This window comes from Anas platyrhynchos, chromosome 10, assembly GCF_047663525.1.
Source record: "Anas platyrhynchos isolate ZD024472 breed Pekin duck chromosome 10, IASCAAS_PekinDuck_T2T, whole genome shotgun sequence".
Classification (NCBI taxonomy): Eukaryota; Metazoa; Chordata; class Aves; order Anseriformes; family Anatidae; genus Anas; species Anas platyrhynchos.
Genome location: NC_092596.1, coordinates 16978402 through 17001521, shown reverse-complemented (window position 1 = coordinate 17001521; position 23120 = coordinate 16978402). Strand labels below are relative to the sequence as shown.

The window sequence follows — 23120 nt, the reverse complement described above, 5'->3', positions numbered from 1 at the left end:
TAGGGCTGGAGATAGTTACCATCGCGGCCTTGGGCGAGCTCATTTTTCACTGGCTGTTCTGCTTTTCTTTGGGGGGATGTTGGAAAGTTATCAAAGAAGGAGCTTGCTTAACTACGGCATCCATCATGATTGCACCACGAAGAAAGCAGCAGTCACCCTTCAACCACTTGCTGTGCTGCCACGGTTGTGTGCATCCAGCACTGAAGATGAGCGTGTAAAAACCAGTAACCAGCATCTTAAAGAAGGAGCACCTTAACCAGCCCCCAGAGGTGCACTGAGCTTACCTTGCAAAGCGTGAGCAGCGCAGTTCCTCACAGATAAGCCGCCCTTCTAAAGTAAACCAAAAGTTATGCCAACAGCTTCTTGGGTCAGCCTGCCTAGGAAGAGTTTCCAAGCCTGCCCAGCACGCTTTTGCTGCCATCATACCTTCAGCTGATTTGGCTGCAGGATGGGATGTTTCTACTACGTTAAATAGGAAAAAAACCATGCTGATAATTTGCATTTGTTGCTGATGTAGCAGGCTTGATCTGCCTTATTTTTGCTGGTTTCTCCAATCCTCTCCAGCCAGCGTCACTTTCAGTGGGGAATTTGTTTCTTTAGAGGGAGCAGGAGAAGCTCAGCCCCCGACCAGGCTCAGCGCCCAGAGCCTCTGCTTTGGGGAAGAGGTCGGGGAGGGCTGAGCTGCAGCCCCTCCTTTGCCAATAACTTCAATTACACACATTAGTTTCCAAGCCTGGCAGTCACTGAGGTGTTTACCCTCTGTGCAGCTCCAGAGATGGAGCGCACTGGAGCTGCCTGCAGTACAGGGAAGCAAAATACAGCCGTGAGCTCAGTCAGTGCTGCTCTGAAGGCCGAGGTGTGCCTTCTCCCCGCTGCTGCAGAGCTCTGGCTTGAAGCCTGCTGGTGAAAGCTGGAGGCCAACCACCCCTTCCCAGAAGCTCACAAGCACAGGCACAGCTCTGCCCCTGGAGAACACAGGGAATGGTGATCGCTTTCTGCTCTGAAATGATTTTTGGCCTCCTGCTCTCACTTCCCATGCTTCGGGAAGCCCCTCTGGCCCCAGGGGGACAAGGAGCCTGCAGCGCTTCCCAGCTGTTCCCAGCCCATGCCTGCGTGGAGGGGAAGGGCCCAGAGAACCTATTTTGAACCTTTAAACAATCAGAAAGCTTTGGTACCAGCTTTCCTCAGCCAGAGCTGGTAGTGAAGGCAAAAGTCCCCTTGGCTGGCTTGGCCTTGAGGTTCACCTTGAAGCTGTAATCATCTGGGGGAGAACCACAGCGTGAATAAATGCGGTGCTCGAGCAGGTAAAAGCCTTTTAATCAGTCCCACATTGGTCTCAGTGACACGATGTCATTTCGAAACACTTTGGACTGCAACAAAAAGCTATATCCTTAAAATGGCAGCTAATTAATTTTCCCGTCCTGCTCACTTAATCCTTTTTCCAGCCAAGAAAAGGCAAGTGGGCGTTCACGAAGCGGCGAGGCGGCCAGGAGCCTGGCAGGGCGAGCAGGAACGTCTGTCAGGACACAGCCCCAGGCCGCCTTGGCAGGGGCCCAGGCTTTGCGGTGTCACAGCTTATCAGGCCGTTTTCAAGGGAAGGAGGGGAAGAAAGGGTGAAATCTGGATGAACACAGCAGGGGTTTGTCCCAGGCCAGCGGTCCAGGGGAACCCCCATGCCCCCCACGGGGACCCAGCTCACTTTTCCCTCACGTTTCGGGGCCGGACGGAGCGCCTGGTGCTGGCAGTGCCCTCCCTGTCCTTGCTGCTGCTGCTGCACCAGTTTCCCAGGGATTAGCCAGAGGCACAGCACGCTGCGGGAGGACTTCGCTCCAGATTTAAAAGAAAAAATTCCCCCTTCCCCCTCCAAGGTTTTTCAGCCGCGTGTTTTAGAGAAGCTGAGGGCCAGCCCCGCAAGGCCAGCCTGGACATCCTGCAAGGCCCAGGCCAGCATCCTCTGTGCCCCGGGGGGTCTCTGCTGCAGTGCAGGAACTAACGAGTGCCTGGCCAGCCGAAAGTGCTGAGGTGGTGATTTACGCCCTTGTCCTGCGCACACAAGTGCAGAAAACAGACGCTTGCCTCAAAGAGCGGTTTTGGAGGAGACAGGTCAGCAGACATGCCAAAAATCAGCTTGCAAAACCCCCTCGAGGCTTCCTCGCTTCCCCACAGCAGCCGTGCAGGCTCAGCTGTGCTGAGGGCAGCCCTGCAGGAAGGCAGCAGCTCCCTGTGCAGCGCAGAGGGCAGGGAGGGGAGAGAAAAGACCACACAACCTCCCCTCTGATGCAAACAGAGCTCATTTCTTCCAGCATACCTGATCAGGAACAGCCTGCAGGGCTTTCTCCTTTCTGCCCTTGCTTCTCACACTCAAGAGGGAACTGCGGAGCTTCGAAGGGCTAAAAATGAGCCTCAATACCACGACGTGCCCAGCAGCCCTGGGACACTCAGTGGGGATCAGCTACCACACAAGTTAAGACAGGAGCACTGAAAAAAACGAGGTGAGTCATTGCAGATGTGGCTGCAGAGGAGCAGAGAGGAGGCCGGGTGCCCAGCACCACACACACCCCGCTCACCATGCACTGACCCCAGCCCCAAGCTGAGATCGTGCCAACGGCCTCCCCCAAGATGCAGCCTGGGCTCAGGTTTCTGCCTCCTGAGGAGCTCCCGTTCCGCACATTTGTATCCAAGGATGAACAGGGCAAAGCTTTAAGGGGCATTTTCAAACCCCTACTGGTTTCCTACCGTGACAAGAGCAGTCCCGTGAAGTCAGAGCCTCCTCGGGGCCCTGTTGCATGCACTTCTGGAAGAAGCCATCCCCCAACCTACCCAGCAGCAGTTTCCTTTCACAGCCCGGCCGGGATTCACCAGCTTCACCTCAGGGGAACACTGCCCGTCCCCAGGAAGGAGGCAGCCTGGCTTCCCTCACCCCATCTCACCCACTCCGGGGGCAGGCCCCCACCTCCTATGCCACTAATGACTGCTTTGGATAGCGGCTTCCACACCCGGCCCACTTGTTGGCAGAGGGAAGAGCCCTGAATCTGGGCACGCCAGAGGAATTTAGAACACACTTCTGCGACGGCTGAGAAAGACGAGGTGCAGAGCAGCTCAGGTCAGAAACCAGAACTCGAGTTTGAAGATGCGGTAGTAACATCCCCAGCACCTACGGGCTTTAGCCACGTCTCCACAGCCTCCTCCCGACCTCTTTTTGAGCTCCCACTATTTTCCAGCTCCTGAAGCACACAGCCAGCCCACAGCAAGACTGCAGGGAGGAGCCCACCGACAACACGAGCCCAGCAGCCAGCAGGCTGCTTTGTGGTGGGATTTCCAACACCAGAGAAAGAATTCAGCGTACAAGACCAAATTAGGGCATGGATTTTATAACCATCTTTGCTAGTGAGACACTGTGTGACCTTGGGTAAGTCCCTCCATCCATCTTTAAAGACACTCTCAGAGGAGTGCCACAACACTAATTAGCAGCCCTACAAGTGCTCGAGATAGTTTGTCCAAAATACCCAACCGCAGATGAATTGGAACAATCCCATTTCCAAATTCTGCAAGCAACTGGGATCCAGGCTGCTCTCAGATCAGCCACTTAAACAACATAATCAAAGCTAAACGTGCCAGCTGTGCATGAAGGATTTTAATACGCTGCATGGACCAGAAATTAGCCTGAAGAACTAATGTTATTTTTCCATGTCTGGGATGCCACAGTCAAGCAGCTGCATTATAACCATCTGCAATCAGCAAAAAATTTATTGCTTGCTAGTCTTGGGGAGGAACGCTCATTTTATTTCCATCCAACTTACAAAAGCACCCTGGAATCCTGAGGCACCCATTACCAAGAGATCAGGCAGCTACTACGGCAATGAAAACCGCTAGGTCTTCTGCGTTCTGCAGTTAAAACCCAATTATACAGACAAGTTCCTAAGCTTCCCAAGTTATGTACACAGTAACAGCTCACGCTACCACCACCTCAGGAAATAACCCAGCCAAAACCTAGCTCTGGTTGCCGGTCACATACCCAAAGCTCCCCGCGGTCAGCGGGATGGCTCCGAGCTGTCCCTCCCTGCAGAAGACCTGAGCGCAGCCTCGCTTCCTTCTCTGCACAGCTGCAAGCTGAAGCAAGAGGGGAACCTTTCCAACTCCGCCCTTTCCAAAGGACTGCACATCTCTTTGATATGTTCTACGTATTAAATATTTACAAATAAAATATAACATTAAAATATGCACGTACTTTGACAGAGTGACAAGAAACAGGCGGACCACACGGAACAAGCTGTGCCCTTTTAACTACCAAACTGCTTTACAAACCCCTCCTCCCTTCCACTGTCCTGTGAGGCAGTGAGTATTTTACAAGTGGGGCACAGCATCCAGATGCCCTCCTTGCAAACAGCTTTCTGTCGCTCCTAGCAGCTGCTCAGCACTGGCGAGTGGGGCACCGGCACACAGAACACTGCCAGAAGCGCTCAGTATTTTTGGGGACATCTCGCAAGACTGCTTGCATCAGAGGGATGATAGGGATCGAAATGACAGCAAGCATGTATAAACGCCAGGGATCCGGCTACTTCCACCGCTGTTGGAGCTGATCCAGGAATCAAAAATATCCATGAAACTCCCATTGCAAATGTAGAGATGAAATTTCCCCAAGCTCTCAGAAAAGAGAGAAATCTGCATCGAAAATCTGATTGGGGGTTTCCATTCCACTGCATTTCCCAGACCAAACTACTCAACTTCACCACGAATTGTGTACCAGCTTCAACTCAAGTGCAAAAGCTAAGAAAAGGCACCTTCTTTAGTAGCTTTCCAGCTCACGTTGAAGGCTCATTTTGTTTTCTTCACATGGTATCACACAGTCCCTGTTCCAGGCAAACCCCCATGCCTGTCAACCCAGGGCAGGCATATGCAGCTCTTCTTTTACCACATCTGAAAACATTCTCCACCGAGTTGACCACAAGGCTGTAGGAACAGTGCAACTTCTTCCGTGGCATGTTCTTTTTCTGAACTCTGAATAACCAGCTGCTGACGGTACCAGATTTGCACTCCCGGCCTGAGAACTGCCTCATAGGCTTCTTAAGCAAAAGCTCTGAAGTGCAAAACCAGATCAAATGGAAGCAGCTTTCACAGCACGCAAGGCACACTGCCTGTCCCACTGACTCCACCAGAACCCCCTACCCACGGCTCTCTACTTGGTGGGTAACAACAGAGCTCTTGCACAACTGCGGTGCTGGTTAGCCACTACTAAGAAACAGTCACAAGCATTGTCAACACAGAATGAGAAAAGAAAAACATCACCACTAAAGCCAAGCCAGCAGTCTCCTTTCAAGGATGCAACCACATGCCAAGTTGCAGCTGAATTGGAAACATGGGGAAGATCAGATTCATTCAGTCTCTTTGGTTTAGTCTTCCCTACCTGAAATGCCAGTCTAAAACAGTTAAAAACACTGATCTCAAGATTCAGATTCAATAGTCCAAGTTAACAATTCCTGCAGACCACAAGTTTTTCCTAAATCCCAAAGCATTTTCCTTCTCCAATTTCTTCCTTTTCCACTTAGGACAGACTTCAGCTCATTTTTGCAGTCATGAAAGCAGCAGCTCCTTCTAAATCCAGCGACTACCATCCTTCCTTCAGTTCTCTGCCAACCGTCGCTTCTGTCAGATCATTTCTGAGGTGTCTTTGGCCTTGTTTTCAGCTTACTGAGGTTGCAATATCTTCAAGAGGAGTGCTGCAGAGACCATTTGCTAAAGGTGTGGTATTGCCATGCTGGCTGGTATGAAACAGCTTTACAGTTTGCTTCCGTTACCCAGTCCATATCTAGTCTTATTTTTCTATCTAAAGTTTCCTAATAGGTATCAAAGAGCAGACAAAACCAAATGCAATACCCTACCTCACTGCCATTGCAGAAAAGGGGGGAAATAAAAAAAACCAACATCTTTTCCATCCCTTCCAGGAGTAGACACAGGAAGAGAAAAGACGGGAAATTGCTTGGATAGGAAATTTTGCACTGCAAACCCAAACATAGCACAGTTACAGCCTCCCTGGCATTTATTTTGGAAGATGATGACCATTTTCTGATGCTGGCTAGGCAAAAATACACTCCTGCACATCATAAATGTACAGAACGTGAATTAGGTACAGCAGCACCTAACAGAGATCTTTCAACCGACTGGACCCTAGGAGCTACAAGGCTATGGGCTCACTTTAGGAAAGAGGAAAACTCCTGTTTACAAGAGAAAACTAAAGATAATAAGCACTGAGGATGCCCAGTTAGAGTCAAAAGAGACAGAAAAAGCAGAATACACACTGCTATCTGGACAGTTTAACTGTGCTGCATTATTTTAACTTTGCATAAGGGCTCAAAAAAATTTAAGTTTGAGCAAAACACATACAGCATCCCATATTCCATCTACATGTACATATGTATTTGCCAGTCTGTGCCATTCCCTGACCCCATTCAGGAACAGTCCTGGTGCTCAGACTGCTCTGTCTTACAAACACACTCTCAGTAATGCAGCTCTTGCTTCATGGGTCATGGTCTCCACCCACAAGAAGAAAGGCCTGACAGCAGGGTAACATCTAGTGAACTGTGCCATTCAAAATTTGTGGCTGTATCTTTTCCAATGCATTTGCTACCCACGCCAAGCATGGCCGCGTGTCTTACAAAGAATTGTCTCTAATATTCTCCTTAACACAGGCAAGAAGCATCCATTGTCTTTCTAATCAAGCAACGTTCCTTCTATGCTCCATTTGGGATGCAGGACTACATGCACTCAGATTTATTCCACTCATTTTTCTTCATCTTTTCATTGGCAGTCTGCAAAGACGTCTTGCTTTCTTCCCATGAAGACTCACATCCAGTTCAGTGTAAGGCATCTTTTCCCTCCGCTGTTCTAATCCAAATTTAATTTACCCAGATAAAACAATAGTGAGGTAAGAGAGAACTGAGCTGAACAGATTATTTTGCAGTTCCTGTTCATTTTCTGATGTGTAAGCTTCCAAACAAGTGAATGAAAGTCCCCATCTTCCTGTAGCTAATTTAGCAGACAGCTGTACCACATCAGATGAGTAGGTTTAGATACTAACAAGGTCACAGCCCCTGCTCAGGCACATCATGATCAAGTGAGTGCCTCTGGAATCAGGAAAGAAACTTAAATAAGAATCAACTAGAAGAAAGCTGTCTCCTCTTACCACCACCTATTTAAAAAATAGTGTATTACAGGCAATTCTATGCACATAACCTGGCATTTCAAAACCACGTACACACAGTATACCTGACCTACTGTAAATAAATTCCCTCTTACAAGTCCATCATTAGGCAAGAGAGGTGTATTGTGGTGACATACAACTGCCGTATAGCGATCCTGACGGGATGAATCGTCCTTTGTATCACTGTATTCCAAGGGATTACTGTTTTTTTAAGTATGTTCAGCTGTACAGATGAATACAGTACTGCTAAGAGAAGAGTTCAGAAATGTTTATAACAACTTCTTTCCGTGTGTCACTTTTTCACTTAACATCATAACAGAGATACGCTGCTTTTGGATTTTATTTCCTTCTTGAATCTCACTGGTTTAATTCCAATGGTCAAACTACCTCTTCCAGAAAGACAAGGCCACTGCTTCACAGGAGAAGGAAAAGACATCTCACAGGCTGGCTAGTACTAAAAATACTAATAGGAACAGAAGTTCAGGCCATCAACTTAAATCTGTTTCCCTGCCTCTTCTGCTGGCTGGTCAAGTGGAATCCTTAGGATATTCGCAGTACTTTGTAAAGAGCTTGTTAACACGAGCACAACTTCAACCTGTCTTTTAAAACAAAGCTGTTAAAGGAACAGGAGGATGTTTTTAAATGAGAACAACTGAAAATAAAATTATCTGAAGAGCCACTTACTACTGGCATATTACTGTTTAAAAAGAAAAAATTAATTATGTGCAGGTGCTTCAGTCTTCGTTGCATGTTCTGTGATACACAACATTACCTTTGAACAAAAGAGTAAGAGGAACGGAGGAGAGGATATTAACTCAGGTAACCAAGGATTTGGGAAGCTGGAACTTGGTGCCTTTAATACTTTCACCTTGGAGCAAAAATGTACACCCTGCACAGGCTGAGCTGACTGATGAGGCAGGTGCTCCAGGGTGCATGCTACTAGGAGGTAAGTACAAACACGTTCTGCAGCTATTACCATAAGTGGAGTTTGAGGGTGTGCAGACTGGTTTCACAAAAAATATTAGCGGTCTGTTGGTACCAGACAATTCGAGGAATTCAACGCTGCCCGCTACAGACTCCTCAGATTAGCACTTATTAAAAATTAATAAAATGGTTTATTTTATATATACATATGTTCCAAAAAATTTATACAGTTAAAATATCAAATTAGTGATCTGGTAACAATACTGTTCAAAATAATCTCTTTTGTATGAACATTAAAATACACGTTTTTAAAAGCGTTTCCTTTTAGTGCTTCCAAAGCACAGCGTGTGCCAAGGCCACCTGAAGAATCTCCGTCCTCCTCACAGGATGAAAGAGAACTGAAGTCGGGGACCTGGGAAGCCTCAGGTGCACTTTCATAATGTCTGTAGACAAAACAGAAGAGAGTCTGAGGTAGATTGTTTAGTGACCATCAGGTGGTAACAGTCACAGGGCTGTCTTTAGCTTTCATTAACACAATAGCAGTTTCTTTACTCTCAATCTACACTGAATCTCAAGTTTAAAGGCATGGCTAGCAGTTCTCAGGAACAAGACCCTTGTCTCTGTGGTGGCAACATGCAATATTACCAGTGCAGGTGTTTCTGGGAGGTTTTATTTGGGGGGGAACACACGGGATCTCTCCACGATGCAGACAGTGTGTGCATTTGACAGTGCCCCATTTTAGTGCAATCTGCTGCCTATAGCACGTAAAATGTCTAATGACAGTGTTCAAATGAGTAAATTCTCATCACCTGCAGGAGGGGCAGCAATGGTTATTTTTTCTTCAGCCTGTTGAGCAAATAGCACCCTCCACAGGAAAAAAGCCACACCTTTCATAGCAAATCCTTAAGGTTATAGCCCAGCTTCTGCCGATAGAGGTTCGTAAAGTTAAAGCTCCACTGCTTCTTCTCAGACTCTGACAGTAAAATCACTTGACTGCCAAGATGGTGAGGGCAACAGCTACATCCTCTTCCACTCTTCTGTGGCACAGCAAACTCATTCCTGGTCCGTATTCCTCTGGCTGGTACACTATTATCTACTGTTGACATGATTAACTCTGTTGGGTAGGCTGTTGAACTCTAGTTCCTCTAGTATTCTCTCTAAGTGTTGTATTAAGACACGTTTTTTAAACCTAGGGAAGAGAAGGGAAGTAATTTCATTTTTTCTTCCAAAAATAACAGTTAAATAACTCAGTATTATTTTGCCATGACAAACAGTATTACCAGAGGCTCTTTGTTTCCAGCATGGAAGAGCTTCCTTCATTTCTGACATCAGAATGGCAAATTTAATTTGATACAGCCATCTTTCCCCAACCCAGGCAAATTCTGGTTCTTTCTTCCATAACCACCCATCTTTCTATTTCACATTTCAACTCTAGGTAACGACCATTTACTCCAGAAAATACAATGGTAGTTTGACCACTAGAACTGTAATAATTTAAGTATGTCAAAACAATGTATTTGTTTTGGAAAAGATTAAGATTTACTATCAAGAACAAAGTTAGCATTTAACTCTGAATCATTTATATCTATACAAACCTTGCTGCTTCCTTTATAGCAAATTCAATGAAATACTTCTGAATTTCCATAGGTCCTTGTACCTCCTCAAGAAGAGAGAAGATTTTTTCATAATCTTGAAGAAAAAATCCAAACAGATATTAGAAACAGATCTTGCAAATGCATTTTCAATAAATCTTAACAAAGGAAAAATAACAAAACCTAGAGTTTCCCATTTCTGCATACAGTAATGCACATAAGACAAGAAAAAAGCCAGCATACCAATAATTTGAAGTGATATTGATTAGCTGGTATTCAAATGCAGCACTGAAGGATTTTGTTCTCTTAAAAGAGCAGTATCTAGACACACCTGCCCTAGAAAATGCAGTCTAGGTTTAATCAGCAGAGAAGCCTTGTACGTCCATGAACACACTGCCATGATTAGCAGTTAATACAAACAAAGGGATACCAAGCCACGTTTCAACCTAGAGCTGTCATTTTTGAAAGCAGAGGCTTAAGATAATTACTCTTTATAAGATGATTAACCTATGTGGAGCATGAGCACAATTAATATGATTGTCTTGTATGAAGTTAAAAAAAAAAAAAAAAGTAGTGCAAAATAACGAACTGGACACATTAGATCTGAAACTGGTATTTTTTCATTGGTTTCTGTATTTTCTCATCTGAACCAACTATGAAAACATGAATGGCGCTGTGACTAAGCCTGCTTAGGAGTGCTGCAGTAAGTATAGTGAGGATATGAAGTCGGACTGTGAATACATGTACTTACTTGCTTGTTCTTCCACCACTCATACACAAGTAATCAAAAATCATTCAAAATCTGCAGTTTTATTTTCAAAATAGATCCTCATTTCAAGAAAAGTCTTCTATATCCCTAGCCTATTTTTAATATACTAATAAAGAACTTACTTCTTCCAGGTTTGCGAACCTCTTTCATCACTCTAATTTTGATATCAGCATTGCTTCCTTCCAACATCATAGGTGTTATTTTAAATGAATTTGGTACGGATTCAGAAGTAGACTCCATCACCCGTTTTTGGTCATCTCCGGCCACGCTGTAATTTAGAGGCCCTCGAACAAGTGCATTGGTACCAGGTTTATGATCCAAGCCATCTTCATTTAAGCAATTGAACTCATCAGGTAGGGAGTCTAAGTCATTGGGTAACATTTCATCTTCTCCCATAACAGCTGGAACTGAAGAAGCCATTTGCACAGACAAGCCATCAATTTGCTTTTCCAGCAACTGACAATTTTCTGCTTTCTTCTCTCCATTACCATCTTGGACAATACTGTTACCAGTGTCTGAAAATGAAGAAGATGTATCTTAGTGTAACTGTAGTGTCAAAAACACAGAAGGAAATTATTCTGCATCCATTCTTGTTTAAAGCACTGTGTAGAGAGTTACTCAGCACTGTCAGATCACTTCAGTAGTTTTATTCACCCTTTGATACAACCGAAGGAATACCTCCTTTTGGACTGCTACTGTCTCATGTGACTGTTGTGAAGTTATTTTCTGTATTCCCATTTCAGTGTTATGACTTCCAAGTAAACTAAAGTTTCCCCTATTTCCCCCAGTTCCAGCAAATTTTTCTTTTGACTCTGCTGCAACAGGTGGGTAACTTTTTTTTTTTTTTTTTTTTATACACTTTCCTTCCCCACTTCTCCCTTCCCCACTATAGAACACACAAGTGAGAACTAAAAGCTGAAATGAAATCCTTGCTACCTCCAAACCATCGTGGTGAAAGGTTTCAGCACTTTTTAAAAACAGTTCAAAATTATTGCTCATTCAGGACTTCGTTAGCTATAGCACCAGCCTGTTTGCCTAAGCCAACCAAAGAAATTCAGTCCTAATTAACTCTAAAACTTATGTGTCCTTTTGAATTAATACAGAAAGCACAGAGACCTTTTTTTTTTTTTGCACACATATTTCCACTTATGACCACACAAGCTCCTGTACTACAACAACTCCAACATACCTTTGTTTGTTGGCATGCCTTTGAGGTTCAGATATGATGGAGATCCAGCAGGACAGGGTGGCCCTTTCCCACCAACATGGTTTGTCACAACAGGTGGTGACTGTGGCCGTCGCAATAGTGGTGACATGCTGCGCCTTCTCTTTAGTGATGCTGGAGTGTTGGGCTCTCCGGGACGCTTGATCTTATTCTGAGGCCCAGCAACAAATTCATCTGCTTCATCTATCATCATACCCTGAAAAGACATTTTTTTTAAGTAAAAAATAATTACTTCATCAATTCACTACTAGAGTAATTGCCTCTGTGTTACAATTCAGTTAGTTTTCAAATAATGATACAGCAGATAGCAAGACTTCTCCTACCTTCTTATCCTGTTTGAATGGATTGCCAAATGTATGAAGCCTTTTTGGTTGATCTGGATCAATCTCCCGAAGGGGTGAAGGCATCATTTTCAAGTACTCCTGATAATTTCCCATTTGAGCAACAGGAACGCTGTGAAGGCAGTCTGCAGCAGAACAAGGTATCTAAATTTAGTCTACCTTAAAACTAAGGAAATACAAGCTTCATATGCTTCCATTTCAAGTGTTAGCATTTCAGAACTAGAAATCACTATTTCTTCCCTCTACAAAGGAAAAGCAAAAGGCAAATAAAAGCCCTCTTTGCTTTCACCATCACTATAAAAATATATACTGCATCCTGTTGTACAGGAAAGCTCACCCATGAAATTTATTTTTTAAATTCCAAGCATGTTTTGTGACAGAAGACAGAAGTTTCATTCTTTTCCTTTAGAATCTAGGAAAGGACGACTGACCCAACAAACGATGCAAAGTCTACTTCCTCTCCCACACCGAGGACAGAAACACTACTTAGGTGAATTAAATAGCTGTACTAGACTGTTAATAAATAATTGTGGCAATTTACCTTCATCCTGCCCCACGATATGCCTGTGTGTTTTCAGAAGATTGGTTCTCATTCTAGTTAGCTGATCTAGAAGACTGCGACGAGGAATATCATATGCATTTCTGAATGCCTGTGGCTTCAAATCCTAGTTTTATAATAAAACAAGTAACTTTCAGTTAACCCACGAGTTCTCATGCACAAAGAAATTGCTCTATGAACTGTAATAATGTTAACTGCTAAAAAAATATTCTGAAACAACTTCAGATCTTCCTAATTGGTACAGGAGACTCAACCCTTTTTAACAAGATTTTATTCAGCATTATCTCTTTCAGCTTTATTAAAACTAACTAGGTTAATTCCTGGACTAACAATTTTAGCTGTCTTTCGCAGAGGTTGTCACTTTCATCACAGTTGTCTTTGACTACTACTGTGGGATTTTCAAACTGTGTCCCAAAAACACATGCAAAAAATTGCATTTGCTCCTCTCAGTATTTATGCCTATGGTACATTCTTCACAATTCAGCAAAAAGTACTTACTTCCTTCTTCTACGTTAAGTCCATAAAAGTTACCCATTTAAAACAGATCAGCTGTTTAATCATGCAAGATCTCTATCATGTTTACCTTGTTTAAGAGTCCTATGTGGAAGCCAGCAAATTCTTTAACATTCATTTCCGCCAGTCTCAGTGGAGATTCCCCAGTGATCCCTTGCAGCAGTTGCTTAAAATCCCTACTGTGTACCAAGGAGAGGCCACTGGAGTGATTTTTCACTTTTATTCCAATTTCTTGTGGAACTTTCTTACCCACTGAACCTATTATTCGTTCCGACTCTATTTTTGTCTAAAATGGAATCACATCGTGAGTTAAAGAATCAGCATGCATTGCAGATTTCCAGTATAAAACACATAGTACATGAACAGAATAAAACTACAATTTAGTTCCCAACCACTCAACCTGCCCAGGGATATATTGGATATAAAGTAGAATAAAATTCTTGTGCTAGCATACAGAAAAAATATTTAGCCAGTGTATCTAAATTTATATGCCAGTAGGTGGTCTGTGAACATCCCTGATTTTGCTGCAAGTCTGTGACTTTCTTTATGTGCTCCTGAAAAATCATCTTTAAAAGGAAAGAAATAATGAAAAGGGTGATACCTTAGGTTACTGTCAAGCTACATCTAAAACCGTATTCAAATACAGTAACATCAGATTTCATTTTGGAAACAATCTATGTACTCAGGTTTCCAACAAGATGAACAGTAGTAGAACCTGTATGTAATTTGCTTCATCAGTAAGTTTCTAAAAAGATGTTACTTCTCTAATTAACACAGGTTTCTTATTAATAGCTACAGATAATTCTACTGTATTAAGCTTTAAGTGAATTCAAAGCAAGATTTTTTTTAAACCACTTGCAATACCTCAGAAACACCAGTGATTGCAACCCACTTCCCCCACATCTCATCCTCTACAGGATTTGCTTTATTATCTGCGGGAAACTCTGAATTTAAGGACAGCAGGAGCACTACATAATTCTGGCACTGCTTGCCCCTGCATAGGAGCCTATAACGCATGCAACACATTTAAGCTCTTTCACAGGTTGAGAAAGTCTGTGAAAACCACAGTAGCCATATCAAGCCATTCCAACTCCATATTGCAGATAATAGAATTTGCATGTCATTACTGAAATACCACAGGAAGCTTTATATCTAATAGATGCTCAGTCATTCTGAAGCTTTTGGAATGTAGTTTGTGCATTCTTTAAGGAGGAGGATCTTTTCTTTGTCATTTCTAAAGGCTGCACTGCTTTGCTGCTGACTTCTAGATATTGAAATACTGTTATAGGAACTGTTAATGCTAAGGAGGCACGGCTTTCAGAGTTACACCTGAAAGGGCATTCTTGACAAAGACAGAGAGACATACAAGACTATTTCCCACCAGGTCACACAACACACATAATGGATTTGACCTGAAGGAAACAGGAAGCTCAGATATAAACCATGAATTATGATCTTATTCCCCATGGCCAGGAATGTATACGTTTTGGAATGTACACACTGCCAAGGCATCCGTGGAAATAAATACAAAACTGAGAGCAAGCCTCTGACTTCAGCTGTGATGAATAATAGCAAGAGCAGTCATAAATCCAATTAGTGATAATCTTTGGAATTTAAAGGTCTAGCAGACACTTAAAATGTAGCTAAAGTTCTCCTCACTCCCCTCCACCACTTACAGAAGGCACAATCACTGGCTATACAGTCACTCTAGATTCATCTGCGTTTGTCATGGAAATGTTCACCCATCTTTGATTATAATGTATACTGCACACCCAAATGAACTCCCACCGGGAATAACTGTGTTATAATGAGATTACCACAAACTAAATAATCAACGCACTTCTAATTGCAAAGGTTTTATCAATACTACCTGTTGGCTGAGTTTTTTAAGGTAAGAGATAACACTGTAACTAAGTCCACAATCTAAATTATCTGATATCAGATTTGGAGCTCCCATCATCCTTAGGGCTTTCTTTAATGGCTATAAGGAAAACAAAATACACAATAGTAAGAGAGTAAGTCTTTAAAAAAAATTGTAAAAGATCAATTACAGGAAGCTAAGGCACATGGATTAGTGCTCTAGCTTTTCCACTTTTGGCAACTAAAATTCAAGTCTATTCAGATAACATGTGACATGAGTTTGGTAGACTAACTAGCTTGCAATGGACATGAAGCCACATTACCAAGACACCGCACAGCATGGTGCCACTGGCAATTTCCACTCAGAGGCTCAGTACCAGAATAGCCGGGATGATGCAAGTCCGTATTGAGGTGCATTGTCCAAGCTACATGTAAAAGGTGACATGGTTCCTCCCCCCCACCCTTTATCTGGCCCAGCCAGTTCTCTCAGCGTGAGTTTTTCAAGTTCTAGCAGTTCACCCACATTAATAAACAAAGAAATCTGTATCTTCCTTACCAAGTTACAAAAATAATGCCAAATTTGGTTACAATCTAAAGTGTACTAGATCAAAGCTCATTTAATATTTAACGAACTGAAAACATTTAATATTGTAATATCATTATTATTGCTCAATATTATTAGAAATGTATTTATTTCTTTTAGAAAAGATAGACCTGATCTACATACCTCTGCAAAACAGAATGTTTACTACCAAAAATTGCCTCAAATTTACATAAACAAAATTTACTAGGAAGAGGTATGATGCACAGGACTCTGGTCACACCAGCCATCATTATACCCAGGAGCACAAAATGAGAGAAGGAACATACCAGTAAGTAGTAAGGAGGCATTGTTTTTAAGTAGTTGTCAAAAGCCTGTCGCCACTTCAGATTTGGCTTAAGTTTGTGAACCTTAAACAAGTCATCTGCAACAAGGAAAACAACAAAAGAAGGTTTTGTTTATAGAGTACCAGACTGTTAGAATTATCCAAAATTCAACTGCCAAGTAAGTTTCCTCCCATTTTTCTTCTCCCTCCCCCCATCTCCCAATGGGGCTTCCCCACAAAAACTGGTCTTAACCTTAGGATTGAAGGGTTTTGAATCCCCAGTCCTAGCTGTAGGATATACTCCAGAACAATTCCTCATCACAGGTGAACTTACAAGGCCACCAGACTTAAAAACTGCACACAACTACTAGTAACACGGTAGATGCAACAGATTCGCCTTGCGATAATTCGCATCATCAAAGACTCTCTGTATTAGCCAAACAACATTCACTTGGTTCAATTTCCATTTTCAGCTCAGCTGTCTTTTGTTCAACCTGTATGATGAATTCTGGTCTTCAATAAATACCAAAAAAAAAAAAAAAATCAGAGCAGGGAATCCTTATGGGCAGCTTTGCTGGACTCCGCTAGCAACAGTGAGCAGCTACCCCCAGCAGGCAAGGGGTGCACCTTCAGTACCACTGCCTGCCTCTTGCCAGAGCAGCAAACTCCCACAGATGCAGTCGAGTGAAGGTAATTAGCTACAAAAACTGCTGCCTGTTAAGACGGGGCAACCAGACAGACTATTTCCTTTGCAAAGTGTTTTAGAAATACATTGTTCACTCAAGAGGTGTGTATATTGCCATTTAGAAATCACTGAGCTGAAGCATGTACTCATTTGCTGTGCATGCTATAACAGTGATTTCTAAACATCAGAAGGGAACACAGTATCCTGCAATTAATCATTTGAAATTATAAATTATCAGCTGAGATCAAGCTTCTCCTTAGTAGGGCAATACCATGCTGGCAGAGTGAGGCTAGTGGAAGTAAATACAGAACTGGAGAAAGGGCTGTCCAAAAATTAACTGCGGAGAGCTGCAGGAGATGGAGATGCACACAGAGGAGGGCGCGAGAAAGACAGATGCAGCAAGGAAATTGTTTTCTCCAGACTGAGCTTTCAGGAAGATATATTTGGAGAAGAAAATTTGACTTGCATAGTATTCTGCACAAATGGAACAGATGTTAAGATACACTTTTCCAAGTTCTCATAGTCAAACCACACTTAATTACAGGTATTTTCTAATCTAAATTAATTCTGTAGCACATAAAAACCACACTACAGATGCTCTAGTTCTCTTTCCTAGCCTGAAGGAAGTGGGGTGCAGTTTGAGAGGACAAATTAGAACTCAATTTTACATCTCAATATGCTTAGCACTATTATCCAAAAGAACCCATGGTAGTACCATGAAGCAAGTGGCAAATAGAAAATAATATCCATTCTTATCTTGTAAGCCCATTAGTTTTTTGCTGCAGAAAGGAATTTGCTGCTGAACTATACCTGCCTCACTAAATTAAAAATTAAAAATATCAGTCCTGTAAAATATTCAGTGTTAGAGCGTCTCAATATTTTAAAGCCTATGAGTTGCTTCTAAGTACAGCTTGAACCTTCAACTCCTTAACAGTTTACTCCTTTCTCAGTTCTTCCTCGGCGAAGGTTGTTCCAGCATATAGCCCCTCAAGTCTGACTGCACAGCCACTCTCAAATGGCACAGATTTTCATAATACATACTGGTTCAACCACCTGTAATTCTTAATCTGCAGCATGGCTGCAGTCTGAGAAATCAAATGCAGAAGCACCTCCCTGATCTTCGCTATCCAAATACAAAGTTCTCAAATCTAAGTAGAGCTTCACCAAAGATTTGTCTGTCTTATCTACAGAGACCCTCCCCACAGCATAAGATTCCTTTAAAAGGAATAAACTCACAATGATAAATGTGGCCACAAGTCAAGAAGAACACCACCATCAACATCTTACCTGCCTCTATAGCAAGAGTTTGAGACATGCACTGTCAGTAGACTGCAACACAGGCACTTGAAATGCACTCTTTCCACAGTGCCCTGGGCCGCATATAACCATTTATATAAACAAGGAAACAAACAGCAACTTAGTTAACTACTTCATTCATGGATTAAATCCAAACCTTTGGTAAATAAAATCCAAAAGCACTGAAATCATCTTTTCATAGTTTTAATCCAACCTGCTGATTTTCAGATACTGCTGTGTATAGTCCAGAAATCAATACAATACTCTTTTCACTTCTAAACTCGGAGGGAGCCAAAAGCACTGCATAATTGGGAAGATGGCAATAGAAACAACCAGTAAAGGGCCACAAGTTGTAGCAATTCCAAGAGAACAGGTAAACCTACAGATCACTTAATTCAAGTTGTGCTCCAAATGCTCTTTATCCACTTCCAGACTAACATAAAAAATAACCAAATCATGTCAAACCAAGATACCAATACACATCTTCAGTAACCAGTACCACATAAGGGGGCTTGATGCACCTTCAGACTCAGTGAACAAAAGGGAGAGAAAAAGTGTGCAGGAAAGAAGGGTCAGTAGGCAATTTCAGTAGTTTGTCAAGAGCCTAATTACCTGAACAGATCATTTGCATGCTAGTTCTGACTGTTTATACCATGGAACGAAAAAAAAAGTTTTAATTTTTATTTTATTATCACTACCCATGCTAAATTTCACCTGAACGAGTATACCACCATTCCCTGAGCTTTCTGATGTCTCTGCACTAATAGATATGCTCATTTGTTTTAAGCAGTGGGAGACTAATGCTTTTACATTCAAGAAAAGCAGTATTCTTCCCTGCAAAAAATCTAGCCTACATATAAGGAGCTACAATGTAAGATAGTATCCAACACCAATAGTATCGTACTTTTTCCATTGGTACAAAATGTTTGGCTCTCCCTCCTAGTGCAAGAGCATCCTATGTTCACATTTGTGAGAAAGGCAACTCTTGGTTTCCAAAATATTACTTGCAGGTTCGCTCAAGCAGCCTGTAAAATCATCAAAGGAAACGATCCATATTGCAGTCCTTCACGGGCAGCCATTTTCTAAATGCTCATCCTTCTGCATGTTTAGATCCACACAGAAAGGCTACTCACCACCTTCTCATGGCATTTCCATCACAGCCGATTCAACACTACTTCTGCTGACCCTCCCAGTGAATAATCACTCCTGTTGCCCAGCAGTACCTGCCCTTCTATGAAAATCAATCATGAAAGCATCTTAGCAGAGATGAGATGCAGCATTGCCCATCTCTATCCCCTCGTTTGACTTTTACTTGATGAAGTTGGCTGTGCAGTTGTTTTTAAACAGTAGAATATCTCAAGTACATGAGCTATGCTAGTATTAAAGGCAACAATCCTTGAACAGGAAATCTCTGTAACGCATAAGCCAAACATATGCATAAGCACATCCCTCTACCTGTGAAAAGTTCTGTCTTCAGAAGCATCTCACACTGAACACACTAAAATCCACTCTTGCAGAAACCGAGATATAAATCATCAAATCTATCAAATGTGATACACAGTTTGCCTCCTTCCATCATGGACCACAACTTGCTTCAGTTGGCTCAAGCATCACCTGCAAGCTCCTTCATGCATACCTCTCCTATCTTTTAGGACTGTCTCCTATACTCTTTACCAAAAATAGGATTAAGGCTTGCCCTGCTCAAGGACACAGAAAAACAAATGCAAGAAAAAAAAAATCTTCAGCATCTTGTGATCTGTTTATAATGCTTGAACACATATAGGTCACTCGATAAGACAGCACGAGAAGTTCTTCACAGAGAGGGTGGTTGCACAGTGGAACAGGCTCCCCAGGGAAGTGGTCACTGCACCGAGCCTGTCTGAATTTAAGAAGAGATTGGACTGTGCGCTTAGTCACATGGTCTGAACTTTTGGGTAGACCTGTGCGGTGTCAAGAGTTGGACTTGATGATCCTTAAGGGTCCCTTCCAACTCAGGATATTCTATGATTCTATGATTCTATGAATGTTGTAAGGCGTTTTTGACTTGTCTGAAAGAGACAACGAAAGGAAGGGAGAGATATTATCCATGCCACTATACCAGGACAAGTCCCACTCCTCCAACACAGTATAGGCAGTAGCCACTAGAACCTCAACTGGTGGACCAACATTGGTGGGCTGGATACACTAAGTTTCTCCTGGGTTTCGAAGTTCTCACATCCTTTTTTATCTGGGTTACAGTAATGGAAGGGGCCAGATCCGCTTTCAGGTTTAGGTATATTCCACAGAACTTCATTCCACCATGCCTTAGACACCAAGGATAAACAAAGTTCTGGAACAAGATCTGAAGGTAACACTTCATGTACGCTTTTTTGTTAACAACAGAGAATGCTGTGCATTCACATTCTAGAGAAAACATCCATTTTACAACTTGCACAACATGGAAGTTTCAAATTCTCCTTTAAACAGCCTTTGCAAACTTAAGATACCAGGTGGATGTGAGTGACCTGAAGAATAGCATTACACATACTGAAAAGGTGCTTTTTTTTCCAAAAAAGCAGGAAGAGCTTTATAACCCTGCAAAAAAGGCAGGAGGAAGACATGAGCTCCCAGGGAAGATATAGCAGAACTGCAAACAAACATCAAAAGAACGTCAAAACAAACAGGGAAATTCTTTTAGTATCAGTAATGACTTTTCAGCAAGTGGACCTGCAACAGTAATGCATTAGCCACCAGCTTACAGAAAATGCTAAATTAGTCTTGAAGGATCCTGCTTGCATACTTTAAGACAACTGTTAGTCTACAAGGATGATTATGGAAGGCAGCCACCTTACCCAGCAAGCACAAATTTCTTTTTTTGATTATGACCAGGATTAGGAAAAAGCAATCCCAAGTTGTTTTCCAGAACTAAATGCACAACCTTGTGCGAGAAAGTAATAATCAAGTTTGTGTTCATTCTCTCCAATTTCCACTTCTATTTTCTATCTATATAAATTTTATTTTCTATCTATATAAACAGAACAAAAAACTCCTACAGCATCTGCAACTAAAAGGTTTGGCAACACCCAAGAAACTCTCCTCTCTGCCATTACCTTTATGGCAAAACCCTAATAGACATAATTATTATGGCAGTTACTCACATAGCACCTTTTCATACTGTTTTTCCTGTAGAAAGTACTTTATTGTGAGTATGAAAAACATTGGTTCTTTGGGCAGGGAAGAATTGTAGGCTGTATCCCTACTCTATTCCTTCTTACTGCTCTGAACAGCATCTGGGAATTCCCTCTTCCCAACACCCATAACACTGAATCTGATCTTCCAGAAAAAAAAAATTAGCTGCTACAAGAGCAACGGCAAAACCTGGATACACCACACCCTAAATGAGGGAAAAGAATGGAGGTTGAAGCTTACTCCAGGTTAAGGAAGAGGCTACGTGTCTAGGAGGTGAACAGCATCAAACATGCACTGGAAGCAGGTAGCTCTCCTCCTCTGCTGGAGAGAAAAAAAGGGAGAGGGGGTATGAAAATCCTCTCCTCCCAAATTATATTAAAGAGTTTGCAACATTCTCTACACTCCATTCTCCATTATTTTATAACGTCTCAAACTAAGGCAGCACACTAACCACGTTTTTGTTTTTATTCTCAAGTAGCTGCATCGGCAGTCCAACGTAAATTTATTACCTACCTAACAATGGAAGTAAAACAGGATAGTTGTAAGGCATCACAAAGAGGTTTACACAGGTTAGAGTAGTGCTTGCTTTTAAATACCCAAATGGATGGCCAAGTTCACTGTATTTTCCACTGCTACTCACAAATACCTGATAAAGAAAAAAAAATATATCACTATTGGAAGAACATGAGGAATACTAAGCATAGAGCATTTTAATAACAATCTGAATCTTACTGCATTAAGGCAACTCATTATCAAGAACAGCCAAGTTTGAGGTTGCACACATCAGGATGAGCATGCACTTACACTTCCCAGTCACAAAATGTAAACATGCAACATCTAGCATACTCCCAGTCAGTGCGGAAATGCTCTTCACAATATAATCTTTAGTGCTTTAGTAAGCCTACTTAAGTGATGCTCTGAAAAGATTTTGAAATTATTTGAAATTGGTTAAGGGACATCTGTGACGTTAATAAACAATGCATTTGAAATTACTCTTCTGACCTGTAAAATAGCAGGACTAGAATTTACAATGGCAAAGGAAATCTAAAACTTCTTACACATACATATCAAGCATAACAAACAGGAATATTCAGGAAACATCTTTCAATCACACCAAGTGCCCATACTCTTAATGTTGAGCCCATTTCTCTAGTATGCATGGGTCTGTTAAGGAGGTGGGAGAAGAAAAGCAGTTCTTGGAAAATAGCAGGAAAATTTAACAATGGGATTGTCTGGAGGACTTAGGCAAATAATTTATCTATGAACGCTTTAAAGCCATTTTTGAAGGAAGTTTATTAGAAATAACTTCAATTTTTCAATTAAAACTAACTTCAAAAATACATCTTATGCTTTAAGTTTTAATATTTATTAGGCAAACAAAAATAGAAGATAGACTTCTTGTCCCATCCTTCCGGGTAAGATCCCACACAAACCAAACTCCTCTTGTACCTATTAAGCTACCCTTTACAAGAAAGAACACCATTTAGAAGGGATTTACAAGCCGTATTTTATAGAGGATGCAGGAACACATCACTTACCCAAAGATCACAAAAGAGCATGTGACAAAGGATTTCAACATCAGAACTTTGGCTTCTGCTAGGCCAATCTCATCAACAAGATCAACAGTTTCCATCCAATTCCCACTAGCAGTTTCAATCAATTAGCGGAATTGTTACCTAATCAACATCTGCAGCTATGATAGAAACTAGCATAGTTTCCCCAAAAGCAAATGAAAGCCTACAGAGAATTTCAATTTAGCCAAGAACGGAACCTGCGAGACACATTTCTTAAGAAAATTAAATGGACCTAGAAACAGAATTAAATGAGATTACAAAGCCTGGAGAGGGATCACTCATTCTGACCTTGTTGCAGGAAGAACGGCCGAAAACACGACAGCCACTGGTATGGTCAGATCATGCTGCCTCTTTATTACCCAAATAGCCTGACTTTTATAGTCAACTTAACAGGGGCGGATAGTGTCTCACACAAGATTATTGGTCAAAAGCACTCAGACAAACAACTGCACGAAAACAACCCCACCTGCAAGAAAACAACCCCCTTGTGATTAGCAGTCATATAGACCTTGTCCTTGAAGCCAGCTTCTGGCAACAATATTTTTCTAAA

At 42.1% G+C, this 23120-nt stretch overlaps 1 protein-coding gene across 6 annotated transcripts in view; it reads right to left on the bottom strand.

Annotated features, from left to right (window-relative positions):
* Positions 1-8290: 8290 nt before the first annotated feature.
* SAGE1 (sarcoma antigen 1) overlaps positions 8291-23120 on the bottom strand; it is a 37494-nt gene continuing 22664 nt past the window's right edge. The window contains exons 9-19 of one of the 6 annotated variants that reach the window (XR_005268372.2): positions 21510-21642; positions 15852-15946; positions 14992-15102; positions 13192-13407; positions 12591-12714; positions 12032-12174; positions 11673-11904; positions 10606-10998; positions 9718-9811; positions 8932-9311; positions 8291-8565 (exon numbers count right to left, since the gene is read on the bottom strand). Coding sequence is in view for 4 of the 6 variants with exons in the window: in XM_038184648.2 (XP_038040576.2) it covers positions 9212-9311; positions 9718-9811; positions 10606-10998; positions 11673-11904; positions 12032-12174; positions 12591-12714; positions 13192-13407; positions 14992-15102; positions 15852-15946; positions 21510-21642 (1641 nt within the window). In the remaining 2 variants the exon portion in view is untranslated. Of the gene's footprint in view, positions 9312-9717; positions 9812-10605; positions 10999-11672; positions 11905-12031; positions 12175-12590; positions 12715-13191; positions 13408-14991; positions 15103-15851; positions 15947-21236; positions 21318-21509; positions 21643-23120 lie in introns of those variants that run through there. The other 5 variants (XR_005268373.2, XM_038184648.2, XM_038184649.2 and 2 more) reach the window with 5 other exon arrangements.